The sequence below is a fragment of the Orcinus orca genome, chromosome 8, assembly GCF_937001465.1.
Source record: "Orcinus orca chromosome 8, mOrcOrc1.1, whole genome shotgun sequence".
NCBI classification, from domain to species: domain Eukaryota; kingdom Metazoa; phylum Chordata; class Mammalia; order Artiodactyla; family Delphinidae; genus Orcinus; species Orcinus orca.
Window position 1 is genome coordinate 78,275,436 of NC_064566.1, and position 17,173 is coordinate 78,292,608.

The window sequence follows — 17,173 nt, forward strand, 5'->3', positions numbered from 1 at the left end:
TTATGATTTTCTCTAGTAAGAAAACAATAAACTTAAGCCCTTCCCTTTAAAACAGTGGCATGCTTGTACAATTCAGACTCCCCCAAAGTTTGAACGTTTTCATGCTCTAAAAGACAAATGTTTTAGGTGGACAGAAATTAAATCCTATAAAAAAGATAGAAAATTAAGACATAAAATGTTTAAAAAATATAATAAAATATCAAAGAGATATGAGGAAATTTGACCAAAATCACACATCAGGAGTTGAGCTGGGGATGAAAATCATATTTTCTGCATTTTTCATTATCTAATAACAGGAACTATATTTAACATAATCTTGAATCCTTAGTCACTAGCAAGGAATCAAAGGAAAGCCGACAGGAGGAGAACCTGGGCAGTCATCTCCGCTAATTCTTAGTATCTTTAGCTGCAGTGATAAAGGTCAACTATATGGTGCTGGTAAAATCGAGCTCACATGGTAAGCACTCAGTCTATGCTTTCAAAGTACCATTTATTTCCTTTATTTTGCCATTATTCCTCTCATTTTCCTTAATGTTTCTTTAAAATTATAGCTTTCCCAGGAATTTATCGTGGGCCATGTTCTCTTCTCACTTTATACATTCTCTGTTTTACATGTTTATCTCCCTTTTTAAACTACACATATGCTGAATTTTCTGTATCAGTCTTTTTATTTCCATCGATAATCTTCTCTGAATAATTTTTTTTTTTTGAAGAATCTTCTTTTGAAAAATCTCTGACACAAAAAAAGAAAAAGAAAGTGACCAGCTAAATAAATAAATAACCTCTTCTGGGGATGAGAAGACTCACATGATGGGTTTAACTGGCAGTGTTCCCAGTGGTCTCACCTTGATTTCATTACTCAATTGTAAATATGACCCAGATGACATTAATTCTAATAAAGGTCATCAAAACTGAAAGATGTAGAAATGTCTTTAGAATAAGAAATTCTTGATATTATAACTAAGAAAATGTATCCAGTACACATTTTCCTCACCTTCCAATCAAAGACAAGTCCAAAGGCCCATAGTAGCTAATTCTGCCAGTATGTACAACTAAATGCAAACTAAATAAGAAGAATATTAGGTATAAAACTTTCTTTGAAAAGGGGCAAAATTAAGCTTATGAAATTCAAGGTGTAATGACTGTTGCTCACTGAAATTTGAGTGTCAACAGCAAGCACTCAGGAATTTTAGGTGGGAATGGAAAGAAGTGATGAGTTGAAGGCAAATAAAGTAAAATTACACAATCTGAGATCACCTGGAGAGATGCAGTTTGTCAAAAGAAGCTGATAAAGAAATTTGTTAGTTAATGAAGGGCTACATGAAACAGGGGAGAAGAGTAGAGAGAACGTGTTCTATGAAAGCTAGGTAATATAGATGGACAGAATAAGGGCACATTTCTGATAAGTATTTCCAAATTTGGAGAATCAATTCTGACTCAGTCTTCTATTTCAGAGATTCAAAGATAAGTAGATATTCCTTGTCCATGACCCTTAGGAGCCAGATGCTGAAAAGGTAAACACTCGACATCTTGACGATGGTGAAAAGCAGAGTTTACTCTTCTGGAGAACTCATTCCTGGTTCTAACCCAGAACACGATGACATCGTTCTTGTTGAAGATCAGTTTATTTTCATGGAACATAACCTCATGTATATTTCTTCTGCTGTTCCTGTCATTGAATTTTTGTCTTCTAAACCAAACCAAACCAAACCAACAAGAGCTTTTAATGTGCATCCAGCACTTCCAGATAAGTTTTGAAGCTTGGTGTGTCATGTGCCTAATCTTGACCCAATAGGGTGGAAACACAACTGCTTTGGAACACAGTACATTATTTTCTTACACTTAGATCCCCTTGCTCAGGATATTTTCTCAGGATGGCTAAGAGATGGCATCAATAAGCTCTTTTTTGTGCACTTAGAAAAAAGCCAGTTATTGAAGATATCAATCTTCCTCTTGATTACCTGTTATATATGAACGGACACGTGAAAGAAAAACAGCCTCTGGGGACTTCCCTGGCGGTCCTCTTCCACTTCAGTGTTCCATCCTTGGTCAGGGTACTAAGATCCCGCATGCCACTCAGGGAAGACCCCGCTAAAAAAAAGAAAGAAAAAAGAAAAACAGCCTCTGAGTCACAGTCTTTGTTAGAGCAAATCAGCCTCCCCCCTAACTCATTGGAGAGATTTTCACTTGCCCTGAGTATCTGAAAGAAGTGAACTCCCAGTTTCATGGAATTTAGCACATTACAGTTTATGCAATTTTTTCACATTTCAGTCATCATTTATCCCATGACCATACACCAAGGTATTTTCTTTGTTTTTCTTTCTTGGTTTCTTTCTTTTCTTTGTTTCCTTCTTTATTCAGTTTCTTTTTCTTCTTTCTTACAGGGTATATGTATCATTCTATTTCTAGAAATGTGAATTCTCAATCATGTGTGTTACTCTTGCAAATGCAAATCTGTTTTGCTTTTGTCAGTGCATGATGTTTATATCACTTCATGCTAAGTGATTTTATATATATGCCTATTTAAATCCTGTCTCATGAAAGACAAATATCATGTGATACCGCATATATGTGGAATCTAAAAAAAGGGAACAAATGAACTTATCTACAAAACAGAAATAGAGTTACAGATGTAGGAAACAAACTTATGGTTACCAGGGGGTAAGTGGGTGGGAGGGATAAATTGGGAGATTGGGATTGACATATACACACTACTATATATAACATAGATAACTAATAAGGGCCTACTGTGCAACGCGGGGAACTCTACTCAATACTCTGTAATGGCCTATATGGGAAAAGAATCTAAAGAAGAGTGGATATATGTATATGCATAACTGATTCACTTTGCTGTACACCTGAAACTAACACAACATTGTAAATCAACTATACTCCTATAAAAATTTTAAAAATAAAAATAAATCAATACAAATAAATCCTGACTGTCTCATTCTAAGTCTTGTTTTCTGTTTCCCATCACTAGGAATATTTATCTTCCACTATTATATATTTGCCATCCTGAGGAAATCTCAAAATCCAAACTATAGAATAAAATTACAGTATAGTCATTTCAAGTCTCAAAATAATAGAATTTCCTCGGCCTATGAATCTGGAAATCAGTTTATTTCTTACATTTTGTTGACATTATGATTTATTATTTTCAGTCCTATTATGTTACCTGTATTTTGGAAAACTTTGTTAATCCCAGAAAAATATTGTTTATATTTGCTCTTTCATTTATTTATCCATTCATTCACCACATCTTTATAGTATTCTATGTTTTAAGCATGTGTAAGATAGTGGGAATATAGTAATTAAAAAAATACTGTCCTTACTTTCTTAGTATTTTCAGTCTAGTAGTATCCAAGCATCTAAGCATCCACCAATTTGATGAGAGAAATGGAGAGAAACATATGGTATCTTGGGCACATACTTGGCCTTCAATAGACAATGGGGGTCAACTAAATTACTTAATTCAATAAGGGGACATAGCAGGAATGGGGTGAAACCTAGAAGCAGTGGCCTTATATTCTGATAGAATTCTCATTCTTATTCAGCACATTTCAACATAAGTACACTTTAAAAATTAAGGTTAAATTGGATATTTAGCAAAGTTTACAGTGACCAGTATCCTACTCTCAGACAGCAAAATCTGCTTCTCAGGTGGTAGGACAAAGATTTAAGCACCAATGCTACCTAGCCCTCTCTCTGAGAGTCATGAAAATTATTGATTTTAAAGAGTCAGGATCCCAGTACATGAAAGTTAGACAGCTTTAATAGACACGCTACTGTCAATGCCAATCTGGCAACACAGGCAGGACAGGGCCACATTTTCAACTCAAAAAGAATAATGCATATGTGTGCCAAGTGAAATTAGATGTATAATCAAAGAAATATTGTGCCAGACCATGCCATATATAGGTATATATGGAACTCTGTTTAATCAATAACATATTATCTATCAATATATCAAGTTCTGAGTAATCTAATTTCAAAAACTGTGGAATGGTGAATGTACATATAGAAACGGAGGAACATTTTAGGTTTAAATCTGGACAATGGTTCTCAAAATTGCACGTTAGAATCACCTGGGGAGTTTCTAAAACTCCCCAATTTTAGGCTATGCCCCGGAACATTACATCAGAACTTCTCTGATGGGACACAGGCATCGCAGTTTTCCAAAACTCCTCAGATGATTCCAACGCTCCGGCAAGTTTGAGAATCAGTGGTTTAAAATTCTTCACACATCCCCTACTCACCTCAAGGTGGAAGATTTGAATGATCAGGCATCAGCACTTACCATTTGTTTTTTTCTTCCCTTTGCTCTACCTCAGTGATGATCAGGCTTTATGTGCCCCGGGAATTACTTCATAGCATAGCAGACTCAAGTCATAGTTAATTCATCCCGTATCTTGTTAATGGGTGTGTGGGGAGGAAAAATTTTTCTTTCTTCTCTTCTAGATTCTTTGGCTGCTCTAATAATTAAATGGACATATGGCAGATCAACTGGAGAAAAACAAATTTACTTCGTATGTATGGGAGCTCATAGAAAAATGAGACTCAGAGAAGTGACCCAAGTAGGCAGCTTTTATACCTTTTAGACAAAGAAACAATACATTTGTGAAAAATTGACAAAACAAAGAAGTTTTCTCTTAGGGTATTAAATTAGTAAAATAACACAGTTTGTTTATGCAGCCTTCTTAGCTTTCAGTTTCCTATCTTTGGTGATTAGAATATCTTTTTACATTCTGTTAACAGGAGGATACCTTTTGTATGGGAGATTTATTTCCTGCTTTCAGGGGGACAACGAAGGTTCAGAGTGTCCTTCTTGGTTGTCTCTTAAGTATAACCAATATGTCAAAGTGGCACATTTTGGGGTGGCCTGCACTGAACCACATCAAGTGATAAGTTCAGATGTACTAGGAACACATCCTATTACCACCATATGCAAAATTTTAGATCTTCACTTCCTGACAATTATGAATTCACTACACTCTAATCTTAAATGATCACACTTAAAATTATGAAGAGGTGAGTAAGAAGCATCAGAAGCTCTGGTTAATGTGTAATGCAGATGCACACCGCACATTGTGGAGAGAGGAGGCCTAAACAGACACTGAAAGGGAAATTTATGTTTAATTTCTCTTGTCCTACCTTAAAATATAAATTTTATTTCATCAGTAGTTACAGAGGACAAAAGCAATTTTCAAAGAAGCTGGACGGGGAGCAGGCACTAGAATGGGAAGAGGTGGGTGTCAAAGGAAAGCTCCACTTGACGACTTGTACAGGGCGCCCCCAGCTGGTTCCTCTGACTGTCATACTTTACCAAGATTTTTTAAAATACAAAATATTTAAAAAAAAATAAAAATATTTATGGGGTCAGAGCAAGAGTACAAATAGAGGTCCACATACCGCATGTCAAATATTTAAAATGTCTAACTACGGCTAGCAAACTGCTAATAAATATTCTTATCCTCACACTTTGGCAAATATTTAACTTCATAGAGACATGGAAGCCTGGTTGATATTTATAGTTGTTGGACCTTGTCATGGTGCTGACATGGTTCACCTGGGGAAAAGCAATCCAGGGAGGAAAAGCTCAGCAGCCCCCGGTTCAGGTGGGAATTTGGGAGTTCCTGATAGGAGAAATTCTAGGAGGTAAAAAAATGTGCAGACTCCTCTACCTGTAGGATTGGATTGGGTATATCTGGAGAAGACCAGAGAAATGCTCTACTGCCCAGGACACAGGCAACTCTTCCACCCATCACTGCTTTTTTTCTCTGAATTTAAGAAGGGAGGACTTCCTTGGTGGTCCAGTGGCCGAGACTCTACGCTCCCAAGGCTGGGGCCCCAGGTTCGATCCCTGGTCAGGGAACTAGATCTCACATGCTGCAACTAAGACCCGACACAGCCAAATAAATAAATGAATAAACATATTAAAAAAAAAAAAAAAGACGGAAGAATGTTCTGTTCAGCGACCTTGACAGAAAAAGTGCTCTGCCCCCATCCCCACAACTACTAGGCTCTCACTTCCCTTCCTTCCGAATTCCCATAGTCCACACCTTGCCCATTTTACTGACTCCATGCAGTGATGTTGGAGGCTCAGGAGAACTGGGGGACTTGCTGCTTCCAAAAGGTAACAATCCATTTTGCCCACACTCCGCCCCATGAATAGTTACCTGCTCAGCTGGGTCTCCTCCTGCTGAGGCCCTGTCCTATGGCCCCAGAACCAAAAGGCACCTCCTGCCCTATCCCTTAATAGCTAAACCCAGGGAAACTCCCAGACCTCAAAGGAAGCAGAGGAATGGTGACCTCTTAGGGGAATCATGCATATGCACAAAGTGGGACATCCTGGAAAATGGGGCTCCCTCCCTCCATCTCTCATCCAGCTCCGACTGTTGCTGGACCCAAGGGTTTCTGCATAGCCAAGGCAGTGCTCTAAGAACGCTGTGCCAAGCTCTGAGCTGATTCTTCAGAATCCACAGTTTGGTTTTCCGTGACTGCACGAAGAATATTTGGAACCAGTGGTAAATAGGATGGAGGTTTGCTCAAGGTGGCAAATAACTCCCCGCATAAACAGAGAACTAAATGGACTGAGACATAAGTCGATATAAACTCCATACATGAGTACAACGCCTCTTCCCTTCCCTTGGCCCAGAGGGTCGCTGAACTGGGGCATCTCATCCTTTCTCTACTGTTCCCCCTTAGCTGGCATAAGGAGCGCCAGGCAGAGAATCTCCTGTTCTGCTCTCGCTGGGAAGCCTTGGGGGGCTTGATATGGAGTGTGAGGGACATTCTGGTGGCCAAAAATGCTGTTACGTTAAAGTCTTACACTGAAATACAAAAATAAATCAATCAATAAAGCGCATCCTCCAATACAGAATATAAACAAACCTCAGGTAAAACATTTCCGACTTTTCCAACAGGTTTTCTAAAGTCACTAACTGATGAAATAATGTGTTCTAGCTTTTTTGTAAGTTGTAAAAGTCCTTGATGTCCAGAAATTTAGATATACAGGTGGCATTCATGGGTGGGTTTGTTGTAAAATCTGTATCTCTTGATGAGATGATGTTTGTGGAGCTGTGTTTATGAAGATTAGCCAGGGTGTTAAATAGATCTTTCCCTCTGATTTTAAGAGATCTAATTACCCATATTAGCACCCATCCAAAGACCTCTGAAATGTACTCACTTGAAAGAAGTGGGTGTGGTCTTCAAGGACTCAATATAAGGAGATTCAAGGAGCCAAATTCATTCTTCTTCAGAACAGAGTGATGGTGTTTGGAGCTCACCGACTACAGTGACTTCTGAAAGCTTCCATTACCAAACTTGGAAGCCTTGATCTTGAGCTGACTTCACATTATTACTTCCCCAGCAGGCATTGATAAGACTACATATATATATTCCTTAGGTAAATACACAGTTTACATAAGAGGAGTCCATGCTACTTTCCCAAAACAAACAATAATATAATAATCTTAATTTATCAGCAAACTGAGGTAGTTTCTATGGAATGCTCTCATTTGTCAAATTTTAAAAATTACTACATTCTTTCAACCATTTTTATGAATTATTTTGCCATCTTGTCTTGCTATATATTTTTGGAATAATTTGATGATTTTAGGTCTATTATCTATGAATTCCTTGGTTGTTTATATAGATTATAAGGACTCAGAAAGTAGTTTCCAGGGATCGGGTAATTTTTTACTTAGTGTAGATCCTACGAATGGGTTAGGAGCATCTTGTTCTACTCATATAAATGTATTACAAGTGGTAATATGTGTGTATGCTAGAGAATATTTGGCAAAAGATAAGTAGATAGTGCAGTAAATTATCTGAGAAAAAAATTGTTTTTGAGTGTTGGTAAATGACTCTTCAGAAACCTCTGACTTAGAGCAAGCAATAATGAAGGTGTCTACAGAAAACTGACATTTGTAATTGTGCATAAGTATCAGAAATTAGAGTGACCATTCATGTGGTATAGAAATTCAGATCAAATAAATATTTTTTACAAAATAAAAGTTTAAAAGCATTATTTGTTTTCTGGTGTTGATTTTCATTAAATGAGAGTTACATCATTTCACAGTGGGAAGGACTTCTTGATAATAGTTCCAAAGAACTTAGAATAATCCCTTCTCCTTAACTTTTTGTTTTTAAATACAAGGATGTCAATAATAAAGGTAGGATGACAAATTTTAAAACTTACTATACTCATATAAGAAGACTGAAATCTGACCCACTTTTATAAAGATTAATCCTATTAACTCATATATTCAGAAATTGAGTTTTAATGGTGATTTCTGTTTGAGATAAAGGATATCAAAGGAGAATATTCAGTTTGTGACTGTGTCTTGTATATGCACATTTTCATGCATTTTAATCAGTGAGTTGCAATAAAGGCAGTTTCTAGATCATGGGTGAGGGACAGACGAAGTGGCATTGTGTACATTTCTTCGTTTTTACAATCGTGTTTTTTTAAAATTTTTTATTATCTCTTATAAGGATGCTGTTTTATTAGCCATTACATCCCCAAGCTGATAGATTGTTCCTTGAACTGTAAATTTACCAGAAAATGCTTGTTGACTCAATTATCATAGTTACTTAGAGAACATGTTGCTTGCATTTTGTCTCATCTTGGAAACTTATGACTTGTGGATTTTAATTTGGTCAAAAGTGTGATTTCTGGCTCCCACATTTACCAGCAGGGTAATTTTGAACAAGAAATCCTGATAGAATGGTTGTGACACTTAAATGAAATAATGAAAGTAGAAAAGTTTAATTAACTATGCTCTTTTAAGTCAATCACTGGCTGGTACTATTACTGATTGATTTTTCAGACCAATTAGGACACACCGCCTGGAGCTATAAATGAATGAAATGAATGAATGAAACTCCAGATGTGCAAGCTATTTGGAAGAAACTAACACCACAACAAAACTGATTTTCTTATATGCAGAAGGAAAACTGTTGGAGAGGTGGATGACTCTTGGTTAGGAAACCTTTATAGGAATTTAAAAACTGATTTTGACTGGAATATTCTTTTCTCCCACAGAGACGATTTCCTTCAGTAAAGAAATAAGCAATCACAATATCTAGCTGTTTAACAATGTGAGAAGTTTGACGTGTAGACATGACCATCAAGATGTTTCTCTGAATTCTGAAGGATCCAAATGTTTTTTGGTATGGGCCACTGTATTGTGAAATAATTATTATTATTTTTTACTTGAAGTATAGGTGATTTACAATGTCAGTGTTAGTTTCAGGTGTACAGTAAAGTGATTCAGCCATATTTTAATTTAATTAAAATATGATTTTAATTTATTTAATTCATAATTTAATTCAGCCAATATTTTAATGTATTTGAAACATCATAAAACATCACTGATGTGCTCCCCGAGGAGCGGCGGGGATGCACAGAGGCGCAGGAGGAGAAAGAGGCGGGGAAGAGGAGGGGAGTCGCCGCTTCCCAAACACTCTCCGGCGGGCTGTGCGCGACGCCCGCCGCCGGGAGTCCGGACCCGACTGCCCTCGGCCCCTTCCCTCCCGCGCCTGCAGCCCGGGAACAAAGTTGCCGAGAAACAGCGGGCCGAGGGCGCAACGGGGCGGTGCTCTGGCCTCTGCGCGCGCCGCTTGTGGTAGGCGGCGGCGCGGCCCGAGAGGAGGCAGCAGCAGTTGGAGGGCTTGGCCGAACGCAGTAGACGTAGCCTCGGCGCGGCGGGAACGGCGGCCGAGGCGACCCGACTTCGCGGCGCCCGGACCTGAGCCCGTCCTCAGACGGCAGCCGCGGTGCCCGAGTGCTTCCCTGGGGCACCGGGCGGCGCCGCGAGTCCCGGGAGGAGGGGGCGATCCTCCGCGCTGAGGAGCGGGAGGCTGGTGCCCCCCACCCCCGCATCCTACCTTCTCACCGAACTCTCTAAAAATAACTCCGGCCCGCTGGGGCCGGGAGGAGCCACAGCCGCAGTCCCCGAGAGAAGCCGGGGAGGCGTGTAGAGCCAGGGTCCGGAGGGAGCGTTCCCGGCCGCGCGGAGCGAAGTTGGCGGAGGAAGCAGGAGCTCCCGGCCGCCGGGCGCCGCGCGACCCTCGCCCCGCCGACCCCCTGCCGCTGAGGTTTGGCTGATTGGGCCGAGGCGGGCAGGCGGAGCACGCAGGGCAGAGGCGGCGGCCGAGGGCGCAGAGACACCCTGGCCCGGGCCGCGGGGGCAGATGGTGTCCTATGTGGATAACAGCTTCCGCCAGGCGGTGATGGAGAACCCAGCTGAGAGCACACACCCCCCCCCCCCAGTTGCTGACTGGATAATGACGCATTCTCGTAAGCGTTGGGATGGTAACGACAGGGGATCGTGCTGCCAACCGTCTTCAGAAAAATAAGCCCTCCTGATCCTCCTGATCAGACAAGACCTAACGCTTGAAAGAGTTGCTTCGCATGTTAGGTATTGGATGCCATTTGTTCAAATCCAAATGCTCTCCTTCTCTGCCGCTGTTACTGTTTAATGAGGGGAGAAGAGAATAAAATAGACTCTTCCACTGGCTGCCTTGGGACAAGGCCCAGGAATGGCACCTGGTACCGTTATTTATTTTTTTTCTGACGGAGCCGTCACATCTGGGGATCGTAGATAGATTGCACATATTTATCAAACGTGTGAAAGATGGATGATAATTTTACAAGGAAAATTCATTTCACAGTGTCTCCAGAAAGTTCCTATTTTAAAGGGTTGCTTTATCAAAAACAAGGAATATCCTGCTTTGGTCGTGTTGCACTGCCTCGCATGGGCCTTCTGCGTCTGTTTGTTTTACAGTTGTCAATCAGTCAGTCTTCTGCGTCTGAAAATGCACGTTCCATGGCTTCCCTGCTGGTGCAGTGGTTGGGAATCCTGCCAGTGAAGGGGACACGGGTTCGATCCCTGGTCTGGGAAGATTCCACATGCCACGGAGCAACTAAGCCCATGCACCACAACTACTGAACCTGCGCTCTAGAGCCCACGAACCACAACTACTAAGCCCACGTGCCACAACTACCGAAACCTGTGTGCCTAGAGCTCATGCTCTGCAACAAGAGAAGCCACTGCAATAAGCCCACGCACCACAATGAAGAGTAGCCCCCCTGCTCGCTACAACTATAGAATGCCCACACGCAGCAACAAAGACCCAATGCAACCAAAAATAAATACATTTATTTAAAAAAAAAAAGACGATATTTTTAGGCTGTACGAAGATGGGCAATTAAAAGAAAAAATCTTACTGGAATGCATAAGGCTGGAAGCACACTGTGAACTTGCTACTATAGCTTTTTATGGTCTGTGGTGAAGAGAAAGAAGTGGTGGAAAATGCAGGCTCTTTTGCCTGTACAGCTACAGTGCCTTAGGAGGGGTGCAAGATGGCCACTATGCAGTGTCCTTAGTTTGCAGGGCCCAGAAGATGAAGCAACAAGGTACACGGCTGGTGTCCAGGGGCCCAGGCAACCCCACGTTTGGGCCATTCCCTGCCATCAGAAGCAAGCAGTGTCCATACCATCCAAGCAAAGGACCATCAAAGTTCAGCAGCGGGATGAGAATACCTGAGAGGTACAACATTCTATGGCAGCTGTCCTCGTGGGAAGGTCCACTTCAGAGGCTGCTAGGAGCCCTGGTTGTCATGGTAGAAAGCATCTGCAGCTTGAGAAATGTGTCATTTCTAGGAGATAAAAGCATCTCCACTGAGGACAGGCCCAGCCCAGATTGTTGCTTGGCTGGGAGCTTCTGTGGTTTCTGGGGTGGAGGGTCAGATAAAGTCACATTTAGCAAAGTCTTCAGTAGTCATGGGCTCACAGATTGAATACCATGCATTGGTGAGGAATTCCTCGCAGGACTCAAGAGATGCAGGTGCCTCTAGCTTTAGCCCCAGGGTATCACAGTCAAGGGTGTGCGGGAGACTGGTCTCTGCAGCTGGGACAAGACTCTTAGAGACATAAGAGTGGTCCAAACTTAAAATCTCACAGAAGTTCACGGGGGCCCTGCAGTTCCCAGCATCATCCCTGGGAAACACTCTCACAGTCCCAGGAACGTTGGGAGGAATCAAAGGGAGGCTGTCAAGGACACTGGATGTAATACCCTCCAGAGATGGCAGGCATGGGCCAGGGTGCATCGGATTTTCGGGATCCAATGGAGGACCCAAGGGTTGAAGATCAGGGGCGCAACAGCACCCGGAAGGCTTAGAAGGATGCTGCAGCCATGGGCTCAGCAATGCAGGGTTGTCCATCAAGGGATCGCCGGCAAACGGGAGCTGAGCTTCGAAGTCCAGAGATGGGTGTGTTGTGTCTAAGGACAAGCGCGTCTTAGTCCGGGCCTGGACAGTCGGATCCTGAGTCCCCTATTCCCGAGGACGACGACGAGGACTGTATCGTCCAGGTAGGGGGAGACCCGCAGCAGATGGACCTGCGGTCAGCGGCGGAGTCAGGCTAGGCTCCGCGGAGCTGTAGGAAGCCGCAGCCCCGAACTGGGCAGCAGAGCAAGAACCCCGGGCCGGCAAGGGGGTCGGGGACGCAGGATCCACAGGGGCTCGACAGCGGGTCCCATGGCAGGCGGCCACTGGCGGACGGCAGTGCGAGGCGCTGCGGGACGGACAGTGCCTCCGGCGGAGCGTGGGTGCCCCAGGTGCGCGGACCTCCCTCCAGGCGTTCAGGAACTGGCTGCTGGGCTCCGTGGGCTGCGTGTGGTCCACAACGGTCTGGTCCTGCCCGCGTTTCCACAGCTCGTAGCGCTCCGGTTGCAGGATGTGCACGAAGGCGTCCATGGAGAAGGCGACCTGGGCCTCCCCACAGCTGCACTGCGATGCCACTTTGCCATAATCGATTCAGCGCAGGTAGGCGAAATTGATGGCTTCTGCGCAGTTAAAACCATGGTTGAAGCCAGAGTGGTAGCCATAGGGAAACGTCACTATGAACTCTCCAGCCTCCTGAGTGACCCGACCGAAGGGGATGCCGTTGTCCTGGAGGACCGTGGGCGAGATGAGAGCCACCTTGTGCCGCAGGAAGGCCTCACAGCCCCGCGAGCTGCCCGGGAAAAGCTCCCTGGCCAGGCGTTCCAGGCGCCGGCCGTGCTCCAGGGGCACCGCATACCAAGTCTTGGGCTCCCCAAAGTGCAGGTAGTTGATGCTGTAAAGTTCCATGTCCTCCACGTGCCAGGCGAAGGCGGTCTTCCACATGCCGAAGTAAAGGTAGGGGGTGTTGACACCCTCGATGACCACTCCGCACTCCTGTTCCAGCAGGTCCTGAATGGTTCCCAGGTGTCCAAGGCTCCATTGCGTTGTGTTTTCATCGAATAAGGAGCCACTGACGTCCGCACCATATACTGGTGAACCATAGGGGCGTGTTTTCCAATATTTTCGCTCCAGATCCTCAAAATTAGAGTAGAATGGAGTCTGGTGTGTTTCACTGTTTGTTAAGCGGCGATACTCGCTCACGGTCATGGCTTTCTTCTTTTTGTGGTGCTGAGTAAACACACCTGCCTGCCCAGAAATCACCGGCTGGAGGGGAGCGGCTATTAAGATGTCATCGATGTCATCGTAGGTCTCTCTGGCTTTCCAGTCCTGGGGTGGAATGATCTTAGCCAGGCCTGCTTGGATTCCATATAAGCAATGTATTTATTGAAATCATTAAACTCTTATTTAGTTGGATGAAATACCATTATGCTACAACTTGGGTTCTGGGCCCAGTTGGACTTAGACTTCACAGCAGACTTCATAGCTTTCATTAATAAGCAAGAAACTCTCAAGATTTTACTTATGTTCTGGATAGGTGAGGATGCTGGAAAACACTACTTTTTCAAAAATGGGTTGGAGTATATCAGCAGGAACCCCCAGTAGACTTTAATGCAATGAGTTGATAATATTTCTTAGGCTTGCTGATTCTGCAGGGGACTCCACACTGGGCAGAAGCCTTGCTCAGGACTGATGCTGGCTGAGCCTGCAAGTCTGTGATGTCCTTGGTCGACACTTGGCTCTGGCCTCTTGAGGTCTAGTGAATCACCCAGCCCTGGGTGGGTATCCCAAATGTAGTGTCTTCAGGGCAGTATTGGAAACAAAACCTAAGAAAAAAAATACAGACAGGTTGCAAACTAATGTTTGGAGATAGTTACTAGGGAACTACAAATAACACACCACCATGGAATATAATTGCATATTCAAAGAAAGGCTAAAATTTCATAAGATTGACAGTACAAGAAATGGTGTTGTTGTGAACAGTGGAAATTCCTGTACTCTAGTAAGGAGAATGGAAATCATTACATTCACTTTGAAAAACTATTTGGACAGTATCCACTAAAATTGAACTTACCCGTGTGCTATGATTCATGCCTAGGATGTGCGTATGTCTGTGCAATGAAAGTCAAGTCCAAGAATGTTCAGAACAACATTATTTCAGTAGCCAAACACTGGAAACAACTCAAATGCCAGTCAACATTAGAATGGTTAAGTACACTGTAGTATATTCATACAATGGAATACAATACAGCAATGAAGATAAACAAGAACTACATGAAAATATAAGAATAATTCTATAAACAGAATACTGAGTAAAATTATCCAGACTCAAAAGAATACCTATTCTTTGCTTCCATTTATATAAAGAGAAAAAGGAGGCAATGTAATCTATGTTAGAAGTCAGACCAGCGGTTACCTTTGTGAGAGAGAGAGGTTGTGAGTGGGGGTGTGAGGAAGTCTCTAGAATAATGTGAATATTCTATCCTGAAGCCAGGTGCTGGTTACACAGCCATCAGAATGGTTCATTGTCATAAATCATCAAGTTATGATGATATTTACAAATTTCTGTGAAATATTTTTTTAATTTATTTAAATTATTTAAATACATTTTACAATATAGTTTAGGGTGAAAAGCATTAAAGGATACAGGTATCTTTCATCGTACCAAAAGGAAAAGCAAGGGTGATTGAAAATATATGAACTAAACATTCAATTGAAGAAGCTATAAAATAGAAGAAGAGAAAGAAGGGGTAGGGGTAAAAAATAACTAAGAATAAAGACAAAGTTAATGAAAGAAAACACATACAACACCAAACACTGATGACCAAAAGTACTCTTGGAAGAAATTAATGATAGCAATAAAACATGGGCATAACTGAGCCTAAGAAAGAAGGGGAAAATAAACCACTAGGAATGAAACAGTGCACGAAAGAATTTTTAAGATCTCAAAAGAGAATCTTAGGAGAAACGTGACAGCAAGATTTTCAAAAGATAAGAGAAAAGAATAATTTTCTGGAGAGGAAACATATCCAAAATGGATCCAAGAAACACCAGAAAGCTTGAATAATACCCCAGTATAAGAAGCTGTTTCAAAGTATGACCCCTGAAAGTCCAGGAGACACATCATTTTATATGTGAATCTAGAAAAGTTGAAAGAAACAGTTAACTCTTATTGTGCAAATTGTCTCAGTATAGAAAAAGTTGGAAAGCTACTCAGATGAGGCTATTCTTACCTCTGATAACAAAACGAAAAAGGAAAATAAAAAAATAAAGCTACAGGCCATCTTTATTTATAAGCATAGATGAAAACATAAAATGGAATGTTATCCAAAGAAATACAGCAATATAATAAAAGAATAATTCATCATGACCAAATAGAAAGGAAGGATGATTCAACATTGGAAAATTTAATGATATAATTCAGAATATTAACAAAGTAAATGAAAAATACCATCATCTTATAGGTACCAAAAAAGCATTTGATGAAATGCCAAATCCATTCATGATTTTACATTCTTACTTGCAAAGCATCAAGAGAAACTTGTTTTGTAAGATAAAGAATTTCAAGGTAAAAAATAGCAAGGATCATTCTTAACAGTGAAACAAAAGTAACATTCTCATTAAAGTTAGGAAAAAGACATGCATCAACATGAAAAGCTTCTCAACATCACTAATTATTAGAAAAATGCAAATCAAAACTACAATGAGGTATCACCTCACACCAGTTAGAATAGGCATCATCAGAAAATCTACAAACAACAAATGCTAGAGAGGGTGTGGAGAAAAGGGAACCCTCTTGCACTGTTGGTAGAAATGTAAGTTGATAGAGCCACTATGGAGAACAGTATGGAGGTTCCTTAAAAAACTAAAAATAGAATTACTATATGATCCAGCAATCTCATGAGTGAGCGTATACCCAGAGAAAACCATAATTCTAAAAGACCCATGCACCCCAATGTTCATTGCAACACTATTTACAATAACCAGGTCATGGAAGTAACCTAAATGCCCATTGACAGACGAATGGATAAAGAAATCATGGTACATATAAACAATGGAATATTAGTGAGCCATAAAAAAGACCGAAATTGCGTGATTTGTTGAGACGTGGGTGGATCTAGAGATTGTCATACAGAGCGAAGTTATTTGAAAGAGAAAAACAAATATCGTATATTAACACATGTATGAGGAACCTAGAAAAATGGTACAGATGAACCGCTTTGCAGGGCAGAAGTTCAGACACAGATGTAGAGAACAAATGTATGGATGCCAACTGGGGAAAACTGCAGTGGGGTGGGGACGGTGGTGTGCTGAATTGGGCGATTGGGATTGACATGTATACACTGATGTGCATAAAATTGATGACTAATAACCTGCAGTATAAAAAAACACATGAAAACAGCTAATACTAAACTTTCTTTAGGTTATTAGTATGGAAATACATTAAAATAAATGTTTCAGACATTACACAAAACTTCTAAATATCTTATATGTTCTGGTATAATGTTATAAGTCATAATACTAGTTATTACTTTAAAATGTATATTTCAGAAATAACTAAATTTCCTTGTCAATCGCATTACTATGAACTTTCATCAAATCTTTAACCGTGGTCATTTTTAAGTCTTTTGTCATTTACAAAGAGTACTGCGTGTACTGTGATGCTTTTGCAAAAATGTTCCTATAAAAGGGTTTCATTTTCAAGGAATTCATGGAAAACACTTTGACAAGTACAGGTTTTTGGTAACTGACTATACTGTGGAACTGAACGAATGAGCATTTTCAGAACTCTAATGGCAAACTGATGAATTCATAACACTGCCTTACAAAATATCAAGAAGAAAAAAAAATTAATTACATGTGAATGAGAGAACTGATGAGGATGATAATAATTTTTGTGACTTTCTGTTTAAAAAAAAAAAAATCCCACAAGGACTCAGAG

At 41.2% G+C, this 17,173-nt stretch overlaps 1 protein-coding gene across 1 annotated transcript in view; it reads right to left on the reverse strand.

Moving 5' to 3' along the window:
- Positions 1–11,065: 11,065 nt before the first annotated feature.
- The window catches only part of LOC101279704 (lysine-specific demethylase 4D-like), a 61,920-nt gene continuing 55,812 nt past the window's right edge, over positions 11,066–17,173 (reverse strand). Inside the window, 1 exon segment of the mRNA XM_049714091.1 lies at positions 11,066–13,475. Within this exon segment, the coding sequence (XP_049570048.1) occupies positions 11,755–13,475 (1,721 nt within the window). The 3' untranslated portion in view covers positions 11,066–11,754.